Source organism: Schistocerca gregaria, chromosome 2 (genome assembly GCF_023897955.1).
Source record: "Schistocerca gregaria isolate iqSchGreg1 chromosome 2, iqSchGreg1.2, whole genome shotgun sequence".
Classification (NCBI taxonomy): Eukaryota; Metazoa; Arthropoda; class Insecta; order Orthoptera; family Acrididae; genus Schistocerca; species Schistocerca gregaria.
In genome coordinates, this window is record NC_064921.1 from 526,640,487 (window position 1) to 526,665,252 (window position 24,766).

General features: G+C 37.5%; 1 protein-coding gene and 1 non-coding gene across 5 annotated transcripts in view; one reads left to right on the forward strand and one right to left on the reverse strand.

Moving 5' to 3' along the window:
• Window positions 1-16,875, forward strand: part of LOC126330410 (F-box/LRR-repeat protein 2-like) — a 91,647-nt gene extending 74,772 nt beyond the window's left edge. For 2 of the 4 annotated variants that reach the window (XM_049996355.1, XM_049996356.1), the window contains exons 8-11: window positions 631-830; window positions 6,603-6,836; window positions 12,642-12,769; window positions 16,520-16,875. In XM_049996355.1, coding sequence (XP_049852312.1) covers window positions 631-830; window positions 6,603-6,836; window positions 12,642-12,769; window positions 16,520-16,722 — 765 coding nt within the window. In that variant the 3' untranslated portion in view covers window positions 16,723-16,875. Of the gene's footprint in view, window positions 1-630; window positions 831-6,602; window positions 6,837-11,097; window positions 11,322-12,641; window positions 12,770-16,519 lie in introns of those variants that run through there. The other 2 variants (XR_007562898.1, XM_049996357.1) reach the window with 2 other exon arrangements.
• Window positions 13,038-13,113, reverse strand: Trnas-cga (transfer RNA serine (anticodon CGA)). Its single transcript has one exon. It is a non-coding gene; the product is annotated as a tRNA-Ser (tRNA).
• Window positions 16,876-24,766: the final 7,891 nt, after the last annotated feature.

Sequence of the window (24,766 nt, forward strand, 5' to 3'; positions counted from 1 at the left end):
GGTGGGTGTGTAGTCTGCCTCAAATTTGATCAGGGTTTGCAAAGGAATTATGAGAAAATTGGAAAACAATTTTATTTTGAAGTAGTAGATGTATCTCATAACATTACATTTGGAATAACCAAGTAGGCAAACCGCAACAGCTGAGGAATGTGAGGCAAGTATTTTAAAAGAAATTATATTATTCTGTGTGAATAGGGCACATAGAGAGATATTCATTGCCCAACTTTTCACTCTTTAAATGAGATCATACATACAATACAATGCATAATGGAGGAATATTGTAATTCATCTTCATTTTATATGTCCTCAATAAAGTAAAATGACATGGGAAGCTGTTTTATATACACTTCCTTCTTTCCATAGTTTCTCCTCAGGTACACAAACACATTAATAATACACAAAATAGAATAAACCAGAATAAAGTACTGTTTGTCTGAGGATTACGGTGTGTCAATGCTTACTTGTGACTGCCACTTATGGGTCATGGGAAACAGAACTATTTACTGAAAACAAATAATGATAACTTTTTACTGTCTTTCATCCTTCAGAAAGAATGAAAACCTTAACATATTTTATACAAATTATTTTAAAAGTATCTGTTAGTTATAGCCAAATTATTATTTGTCACAGGGCGTGGGTGAAGAGGCTATATGTACAATAGCCAGCAGATGTACGCAGTTAAGGGAGCTCCGACTTGACTGGGCAGATGGCTTAAGGGATGATGACGTCAAATTTATTGTACAAAAACTTGGCCACCAGTTACAAGTGCTTACTCTAGGTGGCAGACTGCTGACAAATGAAGGCTACAAAGCTATTGCAGATTGCAAAAGGTTTGTTGATGTTGATTTGTATGGGATCTGATTGCAGATAAGAGTGGAAATAATATGCAAAAGGACAGTGAAATGTCACAATTAGAAATATATACAGCAGATTCTTTATAAACCATATATTACATGTTCAGAAGTTTTTAGAGATTGTTTCTTAAATTCATCACATGAAGAAGTGGTACTGTGCCATTTTTAATGCATGATGAAAAAATATACCTTCATTGATTATTTTCTTTATACTTGTCCGTAAATACAGTTTGGAATGATAGAAATAGAGCCTCACACAGAAAGGGTTTTACCCTGAGCATGTGTTGTGACATTTGGTTGACCTGCTGCTTGCCAGCGAAACTTCCTATTCATTGTAGAGAAATTGTGGTGTTATGTATTGACAAGACAGAGATTTTAGGCTTAATACTACTATTGCACACAATTTGTGTAACAGAAAAGGGATTATGCATCTTTGTTCTCTTTAATAAATCTCTTTTTCCAAACAACAATGCGAAGACAGCTCATTATATGAGAAGTTTGAACATCAGACAGGCAATTGAAGAAGTAGTGATGGTTCTTACTCATATATAAACTTTCTGTGTTGGAGTCAAATCACAGCATCAAAGGAAGGGCACAAATGTACATACATGGAGAGATAGATAAACAGGTAGAGAGAGTATGTGTGTGCTTTTGTACCAGAAGAATTTATACTAGTTTAATGAAAAATAAGAGACATTGCCTATTTTTTTATATTGTTTGCATCCAGTTGCTGCAGGTTTTGTTGGTGTGCTGTAATATTTGTTACTGACAAATTTTGACATTGGTAACAATAGTGAATGCTTGCTTTATTCTTAGCTGTCAAAAAGGCTACATACACTTGACATTTTTTTACTTGTAGAAAAAAATGGAATGCAGAATTTGCACTTACGTTCACTTTAAAAGTGTTATGAATTACAGCACCACATTGATAGTTTTTATGATACTTCTGGTGAATCAGCTTGAGTAAAGTATGAATTTTTAAGTGATGAGAGCAGTTCCACAAGGGCTGTTCAGATATTGAATGTATTGCTCTGTATACCTGAACACGCGAACAACTAATAACCACATAAAAGAGTCAAGAAAATTATTATTGCTGAATCATAATCAGAGATGTTTCTAATGATTCTGGCATATCATTAATCTCAAGCTAAACATTTTCAACATCACAATATCTCACTTGAAATTAGTTAGTTAGTTGGTTGGTTGCATGTTCCATTGATCAATCGCACAGTATGATTTTCCAAAAAGTTTGAGCTACAGAACTTATTTTGCACATCCATCACTATTTCTAGCAAACTGTATGTAGTACATGTAGTATTCTTATTACTATTGTAACTAAATGCTCTGCCTAAGCATTTTATGGAAAGTCATTGCCATTGCCATTGCCATTGCCACCGCCCATTACAGGAGGTGAATTTGATGTGTGAACTAACCAAAAAAGTGTGATATGTGTACACTGATCTGATGAAACAAATAAATGCATTAATCATTTTCTGACTTGTTGGTATTTAAAATAATCTATCAAATTATACAGCACAATATAAATTCTTAATTTGGTATTTAAACTCCAGTTGTTCCTGTGTTTTTCTGTACTTGTGCCACTTTCTTATCTGGTAATGATTCATATATGAATAAAAGTTCTGTTTTGTATCATGTTAAAATGGACTCCATCAGTAACTGGCTGAAAAAATCAGTGTGCATGATAGAGGAATGTGAAAACTGCTTTTACCATGTTGTGACTGTCTTTAACAATTAATGATTGTTTTTATGTATATCCAACATAGAGTGCCAAGCATGACATAGAAATCTATCTACAAGAATTATGAGTTTTAAACAGTAGTTACACATTGTCATTGAAAGATTTACTTGTATGTTTTATGTCACTTAAATTGTTTCATGAGACATTATATTTGCATCCAAGATTAAGTGATTTGGAGCAGCATGTAGCTAGCTAGCACTTAATGTTAGTCAAATAACCCAAAAAACAATTTCTAATACACAAACATTAGTAGAACAAAATGCAGTTTGTTTGATTTTCAGCTTCAAACATATAATTAAGATCAACAAAATCATTTTATGTGTAGATGTGGAAGCCTTCCACAAACAAACAATTTTGGGTTCAACTTTGTATATGATAGTCATCTAACCTGGTACAATTTCCAACAAAATGGCCTGTGGTCTACACTTGCTTTAGATACACATTGCTTTAGCCTATAGTTTCTATGAGAGTATTATGTTCCATGTGCAACCTGACAGTATGTATCTAGGAGTCTCTGTATTCAGTAGATCCATTTGCTTAATGTCTTGGTGCTGGAAGTGCACTGCTAATGGAAAAAGACATCTCAAAAGATTAAGTCATTTTGCTATCTGGTCAAGAAAATTGTGGTATTATAAAATGTTGACAGTATGCCTATCCTATTCCATTTATGCCAACACACATGGAAGTAGAAAGTTGCTGAGTGCTGAGAGACAGATAGTTTGGAGGACTTTATAGTGCCAGTCTCTCTCATTATAGTGTTCAGCAGCACTTCAATTTATTGCTGTCAGCACTGTACAGTAAAATAGTATTCTGTCACACTATACACCAGCCCTAATGATACATCACGTAGGTCCTGTGCATTGTTTCCCATATCTCATCTATGGGCCTTTTAAAGATGTCCACCCTCATCTTTACTTTCCCTATATGACTAATTGATAGTTGGCAATATACCAGCGTCTGCATCAGGTCATGCCTGAATATTTTGAGCATTACATGTATCTGACTCTCCAATACAGGTTGGACTAGTTATAGTATTGATAAAATGATGTGAAAAATGGAAACAAGCGGCTTCTATGTTTGACAGATATGATCAAAGGAATGATGTGATTTGGGCAAGCATTACTGCTAATTTGCTTTCAAATTTTTTGACTTTACTTCTCTGAAAAGTGATGGCCGTATTGCCAGTAAACTGGAATTTCATGTACTTCATGTGACTGTGTTCAACAGATGGACAGTTTTACTGTTTTGTTGGTATCAACGCTACTGGGCTGCATAGAAAAAGAGTATCCCATCACACTGTACACCAGCTCTATTGGTGCATGTTGTATGATTTTTTTTTTTTCCTTTCTCGGAACTGCGAAGTAGCATGAAGACATGGTAAAAAGGCAAACAGTTATTTCTCTGCAAATTGCTCATTGTGTTTGCAACAGTGTTAAAAAGAGATTGTCAACTCTGCAGTTTTCCAACATTTTGTTTATTGCTCTTGCAATGAATCACACTGAATGGGTCAGTGTACCACGTGTCCTCTTTGCTTTCAGATTTACATCATGTGCCAAGTTGTGTTGACACTACTTATGACTCTCATGGGATCTGCTATAATGTCACATAATATTCATTTTTTCCTGTAGTATGTAAAACTTATTCCTCCTGTCTATTCATAACGTAACTTCCCCCTTTAGGGTGCCTAGCAAGTTTAACTGCACCAACAGCTTGAATTATGCTGGAATTGAGCAACAATGTTAGACATTTACAGTCCCAGTTAGGAAGGAATCTAACACATAACCCTATAGGTATTAAGAATTTGGTTCCTGTGTGAACAATATTCAGGAAGATCTTATAGGAGGTAGCCCCCCCCCCCCCCCCCCCCCCCCCCCCGTCATGTCCTGGGGTAATAAAACAAAAAAGATGTTAAAGTGCTCCCTGTTTGCTGCAGCTGATCTGCTCTTCCATTAGATGCATCTTTCAGAGCCAAGACTTAAAGGACATGGATGGACTAGGAGTAGTGAAAGTGTTACAGTCCCTGCATTAGTGAGCTGTGGTTTTGATGTAACCTGGCACCACTGGACCATACCTTACCAGGTAACACATGGAATATGATCCACTGATAGGAATTGTAGGCCAGTGCATTGTGCAGCTGTCAATAGATATTTCAGTTGTGAGGTGAAGTGACTGGGATGTGGAGGTCAGTGATGTAAGTATGAACCTATGTCACTGTTCACTTATACCGATTATATTACTGTTAACAAGATTCACAGTTCTAATAGTATACCTCTAACATAGTTTTTATCCTCAAACATTGTATTTCTTGTTGGAAGCTGTAGAACACAACATACTTTTGATTTTAATCACTAGTTTGTTTATTTTCCAGATAACCTGAACATGCATTGTTTAGAAATGATGATTCCTACATACCCATCTACCCTGTTTTCCATATAAAGCAACCATATATTTAAAAATATGGAAGATCTTTGGCAGCCACATTGCAAGTAGATATTTATCCTCATGAGATTCATTCATCATGTTCTGTAGATTTCATCTGGAAGCAGAAGCTTTAGGGATTTGGGAATGAGTCAAGGATAATAGATTAATTTCACACTGTTCTTTTCTGTGTATCCTTTATCTAATGTATCTTGTGTTCAAGGAGGGACCATTAACCATATTCTTCATACACATTGTTATGTATAATTTAATTACAGGAAGTAAAATGCAATTGTGTTAAATCAAATTTTGGTTGAATTGTTTTCTTCCTTATTTTAATTTTCAGTATTTGCCCATACAAGAGTGGATTGTGAGTTAACCTTTTTCAGTATCACAACAATTTACACCACTCTTTAGACCTAATTTATAATGTACTCGTATAGAATATTTTCTCAAAAGAACAAACAACTTTGCACACAGTGTGAGGTATTGAAGATATTTGAGGTGTATGTAATAATAACATTAACCCACCATTTACAATAGAGCTCTTCTCATTTGACATGTACAAACCTGTGTTCTTTGCCCACAGGTAACACCAATGTTTAGCTGGACTTCAGTAGTTTATTTTTTGCCAGTCACTGAACTTGTTCAAGATAAACAATAGCATGGTGACAAAAAGTCAGGTTTGAAATTCTTTATTAATGCTGCAGTTTACTGCTTCCTTTTAAGCACATCAGAAAGGTTCTTTGCTTATTCTTGATCCACAAGCATCAAACCTTGAGCAAGAGAAGTAGTAGTTCTGCCGAGACTGTATGTTATTAGAATAAGCTGTTTTATTCATCACTATTGTGTAATTTCAAACTAGCAGTCAAGTGTAAATGTACGTATGGTTATACATGTGCTCTAGCAGATTATTCATGTTGTCAGAGTGCTTTGTATGATCCGTGAATAGCATACATATGAGCATAAGTACATGTTCACATGAAAATGACTGTTAATTTGAAATTAGCCAATAGTAGTGAATAAAAGATCATCTTCAAATAGTATATGCCTTAGCAGGATCACAACTTATTGTAATACCAATCTGTGGTAAACACACAATAAGTATTTGCTTGGTGAATGAATGAAAGTAGTAGTTGATAAATGGTGAGAAAATTTGTTTTATTTATTTCTCTGTGATGACTGCTCTGCTTTAACAGCTAGCAAAACTGACACACAAAGAGCATAAAATATGGAGGCAGTCACAATGAAAATTCATAGCTACTTTCTCTTCCTTTTGTTCACCTTTTTTGTTGGAGCATGGGTTTTTGAGAAAAAGGAATTTCTGTTCACTTTTCCCCTCAACCTTTACCTTTTGTTATTTTTGCCTTTATTTCATAAGAAAGGACTCACATTGTTAATGGCATAGATTCACCATCTTTGATTTGTATATTGGTTCCTTTAGTGTCTGGTAAGTAGGAATTTTTAGTTTTCATTCTTGTCTTTTCTGTTATGATAAAATTCCTTAGCTATCCAGATAACAAAAATAGCTCATTTTAGGATGTAGTTGACAGTATTTGTGTCCTGTTAAGATTGCAGGAACTAGGGCTGGCACCATGTCAGGGCCTAGGAGATGCTGGTCTCGCAGAATGTTTGGTACCACTGACAAATTTGAGTGCTCTGGAACTGGCAGACCCTACACAGCTTACTCGTAATGGGCTGCTACACTTCCTCAGTTTTTCCACATACTTGGAGAATCTTACTGCTCTTAAACTGGCATGGTGTGAAGCTCTCACTGATGCTGGGTTAGAAATCATTGCAAAAAGGTATGATTTTCTGCTGACACATTATTACTTTCTTTCTCCTCCAGTTCCAGTTAGACTTTTATCTTGCCTCTTCCCTTTCAGTTTTTTCTATCTCGCATCTTCTATCATATTACTTTTCAGCTATCACTCATCATTTTATCATATATCTTCTGTATCTACCATCTTGTATCCTTTTCCTCTGCATGTTAATGTACACCTTGTCTCCTTTGTCACCAGTTCTTCTTGAATAATCATGTACTACTGTACTGATACCTCACTTCCTATGATCTACCCTCAATGGTTTCTCTATAGTAATTAAAAGTTATGACTGTGTCTTTGATTATCTCAATTTTTATGGTTATAGAATTAATGAGAAGACCAAAGTTTCTTTTAGTCTTGTTCAGGCATTATATTTACTGATATTAGATTTCTGTTGAGAGGTGAGTAGTCTTTTCATCATTTCTGTTGTTATTTATTTTGCAGCCTGGATCTTTGCACTGCTATTATCTAGTTAATATTTGTCACATGTATAATCTGTTTCTTTTATTAGCATGTTCATGTTCACATTGTCTTTGATAGGTGCCAACAATATCAGCACTGCAGTAACTTTTATCATTTGAATGAAAATTACTTACAGATACCTTATACTGTGTGAGGCTCCATATGTGAAGTTACTAGGCATCCAGATGGATAATAAAGTGAGGTGGCACTAGCACATGAATAACTTAAGCATGAAGCTCAATTCAGCTTGCTTTGTGCTTAGAAATCTCTCTTGATGTGTTGATTTGCAGATGGCATTGACAGCATATTTTGCATACCACCACTCCCAAGAACCAGCTGCAATGGAAAACTGTCCTCATCATTCAATATCATCCTGGACTGGAACAGTTGAACCATATGCTTCACAAGGATCATTGTGCCAGGAAATGAGAAACATCCTAGCTGCAATCTTCCTCACTCCTCACAAGGTGGTATTCTACCATCCACCCAGTCTAAGCAATATCCTGGTACCCATTCCCAACTCTGTGCCACATGGGTCATGTCCCTGTCGAAGACCCAGGTGCAAGACGTGTCCAAAACACCCCCCCACCACGCCCTTGTCCAGTCCTGTCACACACTTATCCTACCCATCAGAGGTGATGTGGCCACTCGAGAAAGCAGATATGTCAAATACCAGCTCTGCTGAAAGTTCTACATGGCATTTTATGTGACCATGGCTACTGTGCAGTTGTCGACTCAAATGAATGGCCACCACCAACTGTGGCCAAGAACAATGTTGACCATTCAGTGCTGGAACACATTGCTGGGTACAACATGCTTGATTTCAATGGTAATGTGTCACATTCCTACATTCTTGATTTCAGTGGTAATGTGTTGCATTCCTATCCCTCCAACATTCCAAATCTACGCACCTGTTGCCCCACTCCCAGCCATCAGCCACCTTTCCCCATCCCACCTGACACAAACCCTCACCCCTGTCAAGCTGCAGAACTCCAGTCCCAGCACAGTGTATTCAGCTGGTACAATGTAGCCTTACACACGTGTGTGTTTTCTTCTGGAAGCTACCAAAGTTTTCAATCCTGTTGGCTACTCAGTGTCTCTACTATTTAGTGACTTTACTCATTAATTATTGGGCTGGTGCATAAGTTTGTTGAGTATTTCCACATGTTTAATAAACACAAGGGATAGATAACAAAGACTTTAGTCATAAATAATAATCTCCTTCTCTATTTACAACAGTCTGTCAGAGCTGGGGTACTTTTCGGTTCTGTGGCTGTAGATATCATGTACTTTTGAGGCGAAGAACTCATTGGGCTATAATTGGAGCACATATTCATCTAGAAAGGAAGTTGTTTGAATGTTGTTGAATACAGAGTGAAAAAGCTGAAAATCTGAGGGTGCAAGATCATCTGAATAAGACTGCTGTGGAGTGACTTCTCAACCCAACTACTGTCTAGTGTTATCATTCTAGCAGAATATAGCTGGATGTTATCGTAGAGTAGCATCACTTCATGGAGAGTTCCTCATCATTGTTCTTGGAATGAATCTGCAAGGTGCCCTAGTTGTTGGCCATAAATGTCAGCAGTGATGGTTATACCTCAAAGAGGCAGTTAGTAGTACACCACACTGTCACTGTTCCACCAGATGCATAACATTATCTTTTGTGGATGTGTGCAGGTGTTTGTAAGGGGAGTTGCTGCTTTGTTTGGGCTCAACCACTACTTAGTGTTCTTTATGTTAGCATAAAGACACCATTTCTCATCACAAATAACAATAGACGACAGGAATGGTCAGAGCTGTTCACGAGCCAATTGATGACAAGCAAACAGAATGCACTTATGACCACTGCTGATTTTTGTGAGTTTAACTTAGAGCATGTGGTACCCATACACCCGATTTTTGAACCTTCCCCATAGCATGTAGAAGTCACACAATTGTGGAATGATCACAATTCATCACATTTGCCATTTCTCAAGTACAGTGACATGGATCATTGTGGATTAATGCGTTTAAATGATCTCTTCAAACCCCCAAGCTCTTCCTGTACACAGAGAGTCACTAATGTCAAAACAAGCCTCCTTAAAACAAGAAAACCATTTTCTTGTCATGCTATGTCCAATGGCATTATCTCCATACACAGTGCAAATGTTTCAGGCTGCTTCAGTGTCTGTCACCCCTCTATTGAACTCAGACAGGAGAATATGTCTGAAATCTTCTGATTTCTCCATTGGGCATGCCATTTTGTTTTGTCTGCAGCTCCACTCGTTGTTTCCATATGACAAAATGACAATGTGTAAACTCTAATAGCAAATAAAAAATGGTAATTGACAAAAAAGCCCATAGGAACCAGAATACCAGCATGCAGAACAAAAATGCTATGAAGTTATTCACCATCATAACATTAAAATACCCTAAAATACAAAGCAATCCTTTGATTTCAAGTCACCAGTAATCTGGAAGTGTGGCAACTGATGGACTACAGCCTCCATGCTTAAAAGCCAGAAAACTATTTGTTGACAGTTTTAGTATTGCTGAAGAATGACAAAAACAGTGAGGAGTGTGGTTATTAGTATGTATCAACAACTTTCCCTGTATCACAGAAAAAGCCTAAGCTTTGACTTGCACCAGAAAATATGGACTAGTTTTGACAGGACAAAAATAAACCATGTCATATGTGAGACTCATTTCATCGATGGGTAAAGGCAACTTCATTAGACTGTCAGTATGTTACCAGTGTACAGACCATACACTCATTAAAGTAGAAAGCCCTTTATGGTCATATCCTGGTTGGTGATCAGACTTCTGTGACCCGAGAAGCAACTGAATATGTAAAGTTTCTGTTTGTTTGTGACCCATGAGATTAATATCCTTTTGTTTTTATATGGACTTACATACTTTGTTTTTGATTATTCGTCATATCTTATATAGGGTAGAAGGATAAAAGCACAAATTTTTTGTTTTACTAAAAATTTCTTAAAAAACTTGCAGCAATATTATATTAGTTACACATGCAACAGCTAGATATCTTTGCAACAAATGTGCAGAAGTTTGTCATCATCCAAGTGCTATGAGAGGTGCAATAAAAGTTTTCTTAAAAAAATGATTTTGTGTACTCTTACACCCAACTGAGAAAAATAATTTATTATAAATAAATTCATGGAGAAACAAATTAAGAACTTTTTATTTTTCAGTGATTCAAAAAGTAAATATTTTATGATCGGAGAGTAAGGCTCAAGAAATGTTTATCAAGGGAAACACAGTTCTTCATCCAATGAAAAAGTTATCATGAAATGGCCAAAGTGCTGACTTCCTTTGGCATTTAAGACATTTTCTTAAGGCAGCCTTTGAAAACACAGTAGCTTTGGATGCTAGCCATATTGAACTCCCATTTCAAAAGGCTAAGAGCTTGATGCTAGAGTGGCTCTGTTAATGGCTGTGAAAGTTGATGTTCTCATTTGGTTTCTGGAAAAAATGTCTTGTGGAAGATGTGATTATATTCGAAGAGTGCCTGAGAGATAGATATGTTTTAAAACATGACCACCCTGTGAAAAAATATAGAAAAGAAAAATTAAGTTCTCTAATGTGGATGATTAGACACTTTAGATAAATAAATACCAACAAAGAATGCTAGAATACATGAGAGGAGACTACATTAGTCCAAGTACAGGCTATGGCATAAAAGTTCACAAATAGTTTCTTGATGGGATAAAAGTAACTCCTACGAACTTTTACCTTGTTATACCTGTATACTTTTACCCCATTCTGCCATTTTCTTTTTCAGAAGTCTACAGATAACACATACAGCTAAATTCATGAAGATCAAGTTGGATATTGGAATCTGATAGCTGCCAGTCCCAATACTGATATAATAACGAATATAATCAGTTATTAACAATGTAATGTAAACAGATAAATAAAAAATCTTTACAAGCTTTCGGAGTTACTTGCTCTGAAAGCTTGTAAAAGTTAAACCTTTTTGTGTGTATGTTCTCCAGCTGCTCCTTGGTGAGTAGATTTTTTTACATATCCATATCCATTTACATTACTGTTCCAATACTGAGTTTATCTAATTCGTAGATAGATTGAGGTTCACCTAATATTCAATGAAGACTATAGACAAATTTTACATAGAAAACATACAAAAGTGATTTACTGTATTTTCTCCATCCGTAAGTGTCCAAATACGACGACCTTTGAGACCAGAACTGAGGAGATGAAGTGTGCACTGCCTGGTGGGAATATGGTGAACTTCTGCTTTGGGGACCAGAAAACTTGATTTGTACGTTTGCCCTACAAGTACTTTTACCCCCACATACCGTGTGTGATCGTATATGGTTTTCAATGCTACACACTAAATAAATAAATGTTTGAGTTAATACAGTGTGAATGAATGGATTAACTGATTGTTTTTACAGTAATATCTTACTGAAATATGAACAGCGTCATGATGTAGTGTGTAAACAAGAAGATAAGACCAATTACATATCTGATATGATTGGAAATAAATGAGAAAGATGATAGAAATAGTAGTAACTTGATGAAATATGGTGATGTAAACTGAAAGATAAATAAGCATTTTCCATTAAAAAAGCAACCAAGACTGTAGTTAGAACAGGGCAGATAGAAGTAGTAAATCCTTTTTATTTTTATGGTTCTTGATTTTCTGGGGCACAGTCATAAGGAAGCTAAAATTTAATTTAGGAAGAAACAGATTTAACAGATTTTTAAGGTGAGCATTGAGTGACTAGTTATGCTATTATGCTGTTTAGTCAAGCCTACTAACAGATGGTTTTGCAATATTGTTCTACTTTGAGGTATATGGTTCAAATCTTGGTCCAAAATTAAATTTAATCACCAGCATTTGGTCAATTTCGGGAAGAGAAGTGGTGGTGTAAAATGCCTCATTGCAGATTTGAAGTCAAGGTCCTAGCTGAATTCCAAACCTCTCCATAAGATCCCAGGCAGTGAGAGCACATGTCCATGTTTATTATTTAGCTATTTAATGGTGGTGGTGGATGGTGACACTACACGTTGCAAACCCCTTGGTGCTATTCAAGATGAGTAGGTTATGTGCTGGTGCTGGATAACACCCTCTCCTTTCTCTCACTATAATCGTAATCATCTTCATCATTATAACCATCATCATCATCATCAATTATGGAAACGTGACACTATAGTATCAGTACACACATCAGAGTAATATGTCAGTTTCAAATATTTCTTCTGTAAGAAGGTAACAACTTTTCTTTTCTGTAATCATATTTAGCGGTAAGTCACAATTTTCAATGTTATCTACTACATGCATATTCTCTGCTATAATTGCAGGTGTGCAGGTCTCAGGAGATTGTCTGTAATACACTGCCCTCATATCTCAGATCGAGGTGTGTCTCGAATAATCGAGCACTGTCATCATATACAGATGATGAGTCTTATATGGAATGATGGTCTTTCAGGTGTGTATTATGTTTCAAAAATCAGTGATAAATTTATGTACTTCATGGAGTATTGTACACACTATGACATACAGTAACTTTTATTATTATTGTTGTTGTTGTTGCAATTGCCTCAAACCTACAATGGCTATTCATTTACTCTATCATTCACTCATATGAGCTTTAGCATTGTGTAGTACATAATGTAGTCGTGTTGAATGGATGCATTGTTAATCATTGTCTTCTGTGTGTAACAAAACAACTGAAACTTGCTGGCAGATTAAAACTGTGTGCGGACCGAGACTCGAACTCGGGACCTTTGCCTTTCGCGGGCAAGTGCTCTACCAACTGAGCTACCCAAACACGACTCACACCCCGTCCTCACAGCTCTACTTCTGCCAGTACCTCGTCTCCTACCTTCCAAACTTTACAGAAGCTCTCCTGCGAACCTGCAGAACTAGCACTTCTGAAAGAAAGGATCCTTTCTTTCAGGAGTGCTAGTTCTGCAGTTTTAATCTGCCAGCAAGTTTCATATCAGCATACACTCCGCTGCAGAGTGAAAATCTCATTCTGGAAACATCCCCCAGGTTGTGGCTAACCCATGTCTCCGCCACATCCTTTCTTTCAGGAGTGCTAGTTCTGCAGTTTCACAGGAGAGCTTCTGTAAAGTTTGGAAGGTAGGAGACGAGGTACTGGCAGAAGTAAAGCTGTGAGGACGGGGCGTGAGTCATGCTTGGGTAGCTCAGTTGGTAGAGCACTTGCCCGCGAAAGGCAAAGGTCCCGAGTTCGAGTCTTGGTCCGGCACACAGTTTTAATCTGCCAGCAAGTTTAATATCAGTGCACACTCCACTGCAGAGTGAAAATCTCATTCTGGAAACATAACATTTGTAAAGGCCTTGTGTCTGTGTATGTGTGGATGGATGAGTGTGTGTGTGTGTGTGTGTGTGGGGGGGGGGGGGGTTGTACGCCTGTCCTTTTTCCCCCCTTTTTCATCATGCAGCCAACCAAGGGAATATATACTGCATACTTTGACTTTTTACGAACATCTACCATGTTTAAATTGAGTTTTCCTGAATACTTTTACACTTAGAATCAAAGTAGGAGATGCCGAAACTCTAGGTGGGGACCAGTGGCATACTAGTGTGTTTCGCACAACAAGTTGTCAATGCTTACTGTGAGGTATGATGGGAACGATTGAGGTTCTGTCAGCTGCTCGTTCTACGCAGCCATCGGGTCCCACAGTAACCACAACCACAAAAAACATAACATATTCCAAAGAAACAGATATTTGTGGCAATTTGATATGAGTTTTAGAGCTGTTCCTTTAGGATGATGACAGCGATGATTAAAAATAGTGATACCACAGACGACAGACTCAGTAAACAGAAAAGGTAGTGAAGATAAAAATTAATGTGATCAATTTCTTTTTGTATATTTTATTTCTCCTCATTGTATCAAAATGTAGACAATCAATAAATGACAAAATTTAGAATAGGTATAAAGTCAACTTTTTAGACAGATCCTTTACATCAGTAAAAGTTTTTAAATTTGATTAGTCAGAATATGTTAAAAACAAATTTTTCCCAAGGAGCCTCTTAAAAAAATGTGGATCATCTCGTATTCAGGTTCGTCTTGTACTTGTGTAAACATGGTACTTCGATATATAACTTTGTAATGATAATAGATTTGGGTTGTGTTGATTGAAGCCAACCATCTTGTAAATGACATGTGGCACTATGACTGCAAATGAATTGCGATTAATACACCAAAGATTGGAGAACACATTTGCTAATTAAAAAAATGCTGATGTAGATTATATTGATTAATGTACAAAACAGCAGTTCTGCATCTCCATCTGTACCCTGCAAACCACTTTGAGGTGCATGGCAGAGGGTACGATCCACTAGTTATTAGGTTTCCTTCCTGTTCCATTAGCGTATGGAGTGTGAGAAAAATGATTCTTTGAATACCTCTGTGCATGTGCAGTAATTATTCTAATCGTATCTTCACGATTGTTATGCGAGCAATATTTAGGCAATCATAGTATATTCCATCATTTAAAGCTGGTTCCTGAAACTTTTGTTAATAGACTTTCTTGGATGGTTTACATTTATCTTCAGGAGTCTTCCAGTTCAGTTTCTTCAGTAACTCTGTGACTCTCCCATGGATCAAACAAACCTGTGATAATTCATGTTGCCCTTCTCAGTATACATTCAATAACCCCTGTTAGTCCTATTTGGTATGGGTATATCCTAGAACTGGTCACACGAGTGATTTGTAAGCAATCTCCTTTGTAGACTGATTGCACTTCCCCAGTATTCTACTAATAAATTGAAGTTCGTCAACTGCTTTGTCCACAACTGAGCCTAAGTGAACATTCCATTTCATATCCCTACAAAGTGAGACACCCAGGTATTTGGATGAATTGGCTCATTTCTGTCAAATGATATTTCACAAAACCCCACGTAAATTCTTGTCATACGTAAAGGCTGTTAGTGGCACCAATTGTAGTGGCCAGTCCCTAGTAAATGAAACAGGGACTGATGTTACAGTCATAGGATACTATATTTTTTTCATTTTGTACAGTGCACAATTTTACATTTCTGAACATTTAAAGCAAGCTGCCAATCTTTGCACCTCTTTGAAATCTTATTGAGATGTGACTGAATATTTACTCAGCTTCTTTCATAAAAAATAAAAAATAAAAAATAAAAAAAATGAGGTTACTGTTAATATTGTCTGCTAGGTCATTAATATATAGCATTAACAACAAGGGTCCAAACACACTTCCCTGGGGCACACCTAAAGTTACTTCCATATCTGAAAATGAGTCTCTATCCAAAATAATAAGCTGCATCCTCATTACCAAAAAGTTCTCAATCTAGTCACGAATTTTACTTGATACCCCATATGATTGTACTTTTGACAATAAGTGTAGGTGTGGTACTGAATCAAATGCTTTTCTGAAATCAAGTAATTCTGCATCTACCTGACTGCTTTGATGATCCAAAGCTTTCCATAAGTCATGTGAGAAAAGTGAGAGTTGTATTTTGCATGCTCAATGTTTTCAGGATCCATGCTATTTGGCCTAGAGGTCATTCGGTTAAAGGTGCCTCATTGTGTCTGAGCTCAGAATATGTTATAAGCTTATACAACAAATCGATGTCAAGGATATGGGGCGGTAGTTTTGTGGATCACTTATATTACCCTTTTTGTAAATGGGTGTGACCTGTGCTTTTTTCCAAGACCTGGGCACAGTTTTTTGTCCAAGGCATCAACAATAGCTTATAGTTTGAAGAGGGGCTAATTCAGCCACAAATTCAGCATAGAATCTGACAATTATTCCTTTGGGTCCTGGAGCTTTGTTCAGTTTTAACAATTTCAGCTGTTTTTCAACACCACTGATCCTAATACTTATTTCATTTATCTTTTCAATGGTATGAGAATTAAATTTGGGCAGTTCTCCTGGGTTTTCCTTTGTAAAGGAACATTTGAAAATGGAGTTAAGCATTTCAGCTTTCTGTTTGTTACTCTCAATTTTAGTTCCTGTCTCATTCGCTAGGGAGTGGACACTATATTTGGTGCCACTAAAAGCCTTTATGTATGACCAGAATTTCTTTGGGTTTTATGACATATCATTTGAGTATATTCTGGTATGGTAGTCAGTGAAGGCATCTCTTGACAGCCAAACACATTTCATTCAGCATATGTCTATTTGTAGCTGTACACTTTGCTTTACAATTAATTATAATCCTTCTATTGATATTGCAGGTCGTGATTTTTTGCCGCTCTTGGTCTCCAGTCTACCAAAGCTACGACGGCTGGATCTGGGGTACTGTGACAGTATTACTCGTGAACACATAGATGAACTTTTGTCTCACAGAAAGGGCATTGCAGTTGTGCGGCCCGAAGTATGGTGCCGTCCACGCAGTAGTCCACATGTTTGCTGTGCCCCTTGGGATCAAGTTGCTTAATTACAGTTTTGCAGACACATGAACTGTTTTGTTCTGATTTCTGGAAATTTCCAAATGATTTGTAAGGAAAAAAAATATTGACATGAAAAATGTATTTATGTAAGTAAATATTACTGTTTCAAACACCATTTATTAAAGTTACCATTTAAGGAACTTATTTATGTAAAACTGTATCCAAAATCCTTTAAGAAATTTAGTGAACTTTATGGGTTGAATCCCAGCAAACACAAAATTTACTAGTGCTGCATGAAAAAATGTGACATACCCTGACATAAAAATAAGTACTGTTTCAAATGCAGAGGATGGAAGCTAACACTTAACAGCATAAGTAGAAATAAATGTTTAGTTTTTTGAGTTCACAATTGCTGCATACAAGATTTTCTTGAAAAAACTCTAAAACAAAAGACTAAGGATAACGTTCGTAACCTTGTAGGAATTGAAATGACCAGTTTATGTACTGAGTAGGTCACTGGAGAGAGAGAGAGGGGGGGGGGGGGGGAAAGGTTGATTGTCAAGTTTTTTTTCTGTTACGGTTAATACTATCTTCAAGTATTTTGCATGCAGAAATGGGGTGATGGTTGTTAATTCGAAACTTGTTCAAGGCAGCTCTCTATTCTTGTCACCCATCAGCCTCCTCTACATTTTAGCATAACTAGTCTTTTGCAACCTATGGCAGCAACACTCTGTCTCCTGTACTCCTGTGGAGGCTTGCCCCTATGTTGTTTCCTCTCTACCATCACGTTAACCATTGTTTTCCACTACAACTTAAGTTGTAATGTGTGCTCTTCCACTTATTATGTTCCTTATTAGACACAGTTTCTCACTGAATGGCATCTTCATTGCTTGCTTGATCAATCAATCTTACTGTCAAGTCTCAAGGTTTATTTTTTGGATGTTAGCAGATGCTTATTTTGATATAAACTCCTTTTGCCTTGTGAAATCTTTGCTGTTGCATATTTTTGCATCTTCCTTCTTCATCTACAATGAATCGCCAAAAAAACTGGTATAGGCATGTGTATTCAGATACAGAGATATGTAAACAGGCAGAGTGTGGTGTTGCTGTCAGCAGTGCCTACATACGACAACAAGTGTCTGGTGCAGTTATTAAGACTGGTTACTGCTGCTACAGTGGCAGGTTATCAAGATTTAAGTTGGTTTGAATGTGGTGTTATAGCCGGCACATGAGCAGTGGAACACAGCATCTCCAAGGTAGCAATGAAGTGGACATTTTCCTGTATGACCATTTCACGAGTGTAAAACATCAAATCTCCGACATCGCTGTGGCTGGAAAAAGATCATGCAAGAATAGGGCCAGTGTCGACTGAAGAGAATCATTCAGCATTACAAAAGTGCAACCCATCTTGCTGCGGATTTCAATGATGGGCCATCAACCATAAAACAAGTGTCAGCATGTGAACCATTCAACGAAACATCAATATGGGCTTTCGGGGCCCCACTCGTGTACTGTTTATGACTGCACGATACAAAGCTCTACGCTCCTCGGCCCATCAACACTGACTTAGGCCCATCAACACCGACATCGGACTGTTGATGACTGGAAATGTGTTGCCTGGTTGGACGAGTTTTGTTTCCATTTGTATCGAGCAGACGGATGTGTGTGGGTATGGAGAATACATGAACACTGCATGTCAGCAGGGGACTGTTCAAGCTGATGGAGGCTCTGTAATGGTGTGGGGAATGTGCCGTTGGAGTGATATGGGACCCCTGATACGTCTAGATACAACTCTGACATGTGACATGTATGTAAGCAACCTGTCTGATCACCTGCATTCATTCATGTCCATTGTGCATTTTAACGGACTTGGGCAACTTTTAAAGGGACACCCTCTTCTAGCATTACTTTTCCTCATCATAAGCAGTCAATACCAGAACTAATTTTTGAATTTTGGACAGGTCAATATTATCTCAACTGTTTGTCTGAAAATTTTCATATAATTTTATACACAATATGTTATAGAGGGTGAGCACAAAGTCTTGCCCTGATTATAAAAATGTATAACCATTTAACATAATAAGTTACTTTTGATGCTGTTACATAGGTCAGTGTTACTAGTTGTTGTGACCAATAGTTGGCACTAGTGCTCCACAACACTGACGCGGTCTGTTAGGTCACGTTGGTTGCTGGCGAAATGTTGTCGAAACAGGAGAAAGTGTGATGTGTGCCTTGGTTTCACGAAACAAAATCGCCCATCAGCGTTCAGTGTAAATTTCCAGCTCCTTATGGACACAGCCCTCCTGATGTTAAATCAATAAAGCGATGGTATGCAAAGTTTAACGAAACAGACAGTGTTGAAAACCATCCTTGAAGTGGCAGACCTCGTGTGAATGATGCAACTGTTGATCGTGTTCGGCAATTGTTTCAACAGAGTCCGTCTAAATCAACACGTCAAGCATCACGTGAACTTCAAATACCGCAAGCAAGTGTGGTGAAGATTCTTCGTGAAAAGCTTAGGTTGCATGCTTACAAAGTGCAAATCGTGCAGGCCTTGCAACTGAATGATTTACTGACTCATGTTGAATTTTCAACTGAGATTCTCAACAGCATTGATGGCGCTGACGATTACTTAAATCGCATATGCTTTACTGATGAATCCACCTTTCTTGTCTGTGGAATAGTAAATAGGCATAATGCTCATATATGGGGTTCAGAGTCTCCACATGCCACTGTACAGTTACAGCGAGTGAATGTTTGGTGCGGCCTCATGCATAACAAGGTTTTTAGGCCATTTTTCTTCACGGAAAAATCTTTTAGCACTAACATTTACTTAAGACGTTTTGCAACAGTTCATTGTCCCACAGATAGAAGAGTATCAACCATGGATAATTTTCCAGCAAAATGGACCTCCCCCCTCCACACACACACACACACACACACACACACACACACACACACACACACACACACACACACTGGGCTTTGATAAAGGTGATTTCCTGGATCGTTCATGGTTCATTTCCGGATTGGTGGATTGGAAGGAATGGTCCAACACCCTGGCCACTCCACTCTCCATACATTATGCCCCTTGATTTTTTTTTCTTTTTTCTGGGGCTATATCAAGGACAGAGTCTTCGTCATGCCAATTGCTGACATTGACGAACTGAAGACTAAGATACAAGCTGCTGTGGGTACTGTGACACAACACATGTTAAGAAACACCTGTGTGGAATGGGAATACCACCTCGACATTCTCCGAGCTACCATGGGAGCACACGTTGAGGTTTGCAAACGCAAGTGGTTAAAAAAATACATAAAAAAAGCTAGTAACACTAACCTATGTAATGGCATCAAATGTAAATTATTTTGTCAAGCGGTTATTCTGTAAGAAATTGTTATAATCAGGGCAAGACTTTGTGCTCACCCTGTATTTCAAGCTACAAACTACAAAACTGAATTACTTTATTTTTGTTGTTACAATTGATATGTACTAGCTCTGTATGTACAGGTTATATTATTATTATTATTATTATTATTATTATTATTATTATTTTACAAACATTTGAAGTTACGAAATATTGGCCACACTTAAAATTTCTGTTATTAATTATGCAATTTGGTATTCTTTATTATGTTTATTTCTAGATTCATTTATAAATTCATAGAAAGTCATTTGTCAAGAAAATTTGTAAACCCTTTGGAATATTGTTATTACTGCAGAGTGAGGAGGTAGTGGTAGTTGTGGGCATACCTCTGATGTGATCAGACATGTTTTTGTCTTTTGGAAGAGAAATGTAATTTCGACTTTATTATTGTGAAAATTCTAAAGGCAGTGTGATATCGTAACATATGAGACAATAAGTTATCGTGAAAACAAAAAATCTGCACAGGCATTCATCAAAATTATGTATGTCAATTGGAATATGAGAACCTAAAATGTGGAAATTTCGGCTTAAAGAATGAGACCCCTGGACATGAAGCCAACTACGAGAAAAGGAGATAAGTAAAAGGTTTATTGCAAGTCTTACACTTGTCGTATTCTTTGGAAAAAAAAGAGACATTACCATTGACAATAGTACTGACACCAACAAGTTTTGTGAGGGGAAGATTAAAAACTCCAGCAGGAAAGTGCAAGGTCCCATACTTCAGAATTGCTACAGAGTGGTTCGAGGAACACTCCTCTGAGATTAAACATTTCTGCTGACCACCGAACTCCCCAGATATGAACAGTATTGAGCATATCTGGGACGCCTTGCAATGTGCTGTTCAGAAGAGATCTCCACCCCTCCGTACTCTTACGGATTTATGGAGAACCCTGCAGGCTTAATGTTGTCAGCTCTGTCCAGCAGTACTTCAGACATTAGTTGAGTCCATACCACGTGTGTTGCGGCACTACTGAGTGCTCGTGAGGGCCTTACATGATGTTAGGCAGGTGTACCAGTTTCTTTTGCTCTTCAGTGTATTAGATGTGAGAAATAGCAAACTAATCACCTCTGTCAGAGTCTATAGCCCAAGTTTAAAATTTAGACATCTAGCATTTCCACCTCGGAGACACAACACACTAAACAGTTAAAATGAAATCACACACAGAACTAAGTTGAAGAATTCACAGACAGGTGGCATCTATGATTAAGTTAAATAAAAAATACAGTTGCCAAATCTTGAATATAGCAGAGCCTGACGAGATGGGATTAATGCTAACTGAAAGAAGAAGAACTGTTTCACAATTTAAAAAAGAACAATCAAATGCACCTGCAGAAACAAAAAGTATCACTGAAGGATATCAAAATAACACCATCGCTAAAGAAAGTATAAAATTATAAAAATGTTTCAGTGGAGTAATTATTGTGGCAGTCAAGAATCATCTTCTGAGGACAACCTGAAAATGCTCTTTGCTATGAGTCAGACTTGTGTTTTCAGGTAATCTCTTAATTTGAAACTTGAACAACCTATACACATAATTTGAACAGTTTGAGAAGTGATGAACAGCTTGCTGTAAAAGAAGAAACAATGAGCTTTGAATAGGCACACAAACTCTGCTCACTGTCTGAATTTGTGTTCTTCTAAGGAAACACATTTGACCCACAGGCTCATACAGCTCTAGTCAGGTTACATGTATGATCAGATTTATAAAACAGGAACTACATTAAAATTAAGAATTCAATAACAGTTATTATTAAGTCATTACTTCACCTGATTTTTGCAGTTCACTGAAACACTGTTGATCAAAAGGGCCTGGAGGGAGGACAAACCATATTCATTCTCCAATTTATATGCCATTTGATTACCACAAGAGTAAAATTAAAAGAAATTTGTGTTTATACAAATCAATACCATCAATACTTCTCCTAACCAACCTCAAAAGCTTTTTAGAAAATGATTCTCATATACCATGTAAAACCTACCATTTGGCACATACAAGACAGTGACCTGTGGAATATAAAAATATAGGTGCATGTATTATTCTAATTACTGTAATCTTCCTGCTTTTAGATATGAAAGCAATTGCTGAATGTTCTAACTTATCATCTTCCTTCATTACCTCAGAATGAGCAACATATACTGACTGCATAGACTTTTTATGTTTCAATGTCCAAATGGTTATTAGGTATTTTAAGTTTGATTTCATGATGTAGTCAATATTTTCAAACCAAGGTTCTGTCAGTCAAGGTAGCTCATTGTTTCTGTACATGTAACATTTTCAAAATGACTGAACCAAATGCAGTTAATTTTGCTAGCTTTCCCTTTATGCACTTAGTACAAATTGACACAGGTTAATCTGAAATATACTCCCTGTTGCAAGACCGGAGAAAAAGTGTTTGTGGATTGTTGCCTCAAGGAGACAAACATATACAAAAATCTTAAGTCTTTCTTATTGAAGAGTATTTCATAATGAGACTCTATAACCAGTGAGGCTTGGGTTAGTGGAAGTAGGTTTTAGCAGTAGTGGTACTGTGGGAAACGCATAAATGCAGATGGTTACTGATGTGATTCAGTTTGATCAAACAACTCATGGTTCCTTTGAATTTTTTTTTGAAAAATTATCATTTGTTTAAAAACAACAAAGGAGCTATTAATAAGTCTCCTGTGGCACATAGCTTCTAAGAACTATGCTGGCCCATTTTTGTCATGTTTACTCTCTGCAAGATATAACTAATTTTGTAATTTTCCATTTATAGTAGTGATGTGGTTGAGCAGAGCCAGTTATTAGTCATGATACAGGGTGATTCTATTATGATGTTACAAACTTTCTTGAAATCTGTGCCCACCATACTCCTTGCTTATAACCACAGATGCCGCCTCCCACTATATCATCAGTCCCCATGTACATGGCCGTAGTGCTGCTGAACATTTCCCCAATCAGTGCCACCTGATTCCAAATATGTGACGTCCTTCCTGCTCACTTCAATCAGCTTCATACTAAAAAACTACTACTTTAGGCTGATCTGTCAAAATTTTTGGTATCTCTAAATATATTTGCTGATAAAATTTCACATGATCCTATCCCAATTAACATGTTACTTTCCTTGCTGTTGACCTCGTGATCACTGAGGGCATGCTACATGATTCTGTTCATGTTAAACCTACTAACAAACTACAGTACTTACTCTACAGCAATACCCTACCATTCCCACCTCAGTCTTTAGTGGATATAATTACCCTACTAGCCTAGTTCAAAAGCAGATTTCCTGGACCATCACATCCAATCCTGGTACCCCTGATCCCTCCAAAAAACAACTTAGTTGTACACCTCTTGTCTCTCAAAAATTATCCAGCTCGTGAATGTATCAATCGGCTACTTCGACAAGACTATGACTCCCTACAATCTTCCCCTTAATTTGAAGTCCATTCTGCCCGACATTTTGTCCATCACACCTAGAAGAGCTTTTTGTCACCCTCCAATCTCTGCAATATCCTTGTCAAACCCTATGTTCCTTCTGCACCCATTTCCCTACCGTGTGGCTCCTACCCTGTGACCATCCCCGCTGTAAGACTTGCCCTGTGTGTCCTCCTACCACCACATATACCAGCCCTGTAACTGGCAAAACATATACTATCGAAAGGAAAGCCACTTGCGCAACAACATGTCGTGTACCAGCTGTTGTATGATTGCTGTTTGGCCTTTTACATTGGTATGACTAACAACAAGTTATCAATTAGGATGAATGGGCATAGGCAGTGGGTGTGTACTGGCAACACATGATATCCTGTTAAAACATGACAGTTTTGATCTGGGTGTGTGTTTCACCACATGAACCATTTGGATTCTTCTCCAAGACACCAGTTCCTCAGAAGTCCGTAGGGGGGAACTGGCATTACGTGTCCTTGGTCCTTGCCAGCCACCTGGCCTTAATTTACATTAATTTCCTCTCTCTCTCTCTCTCTCTCTCTCTCTCTCTCTCTTTCTCTCTCTTTAATACGTACAATGCACTAAATTTTCCACTCGATTAACTCATGAACATTGTTTAGTCAGTAATATTTAAACTCATAAACAATGTTTTCTCAGTAATGCTGTCATGCATATTACCCAATACGTGTCTTGTTTATTACCCTATCTTCTACCTCTAAGCTTGCAAATTCTCAGGTCCAGTGCAGACCTCAACAATTCCTTCTGATCACATCTACATAGATTTTCTGCAAGCCGCCATATGGTATGTGGCAGAGGGTACCCTGTACCACTACTGGTTATTTCCTTTCTGTTTCCACTTGCAAATAGAGTGAAGGAGCCCTAACTTCTCATATCGTATCTTCATGGTCCTTATGCACAATGTCTGTTGGCAGTAGGAGAATTGTTTGGCAATCAGCTTCAAATGCTGGTTCTCTAAATTTTCTCAATAGCATTTCTTGAAAAGAATGTTGCCTTTCCTCCATGGATACCCAATTTGAATTGCTGAAGCATATCCGTAACACTTACATGTTGTTCAAATGTACCAGTAATAAATCTAGCAGTCCACCTCTGAATTGCTTCGATATCTTCCTCCAATCCCCCCTGCTATGGATCACAAACACTTATGCAGTGCGCAAGAATAGGTCACACCAGCATCCTATATGAGGTCTCCTTTACAGGTGAACCACTCTCTTCTAAAC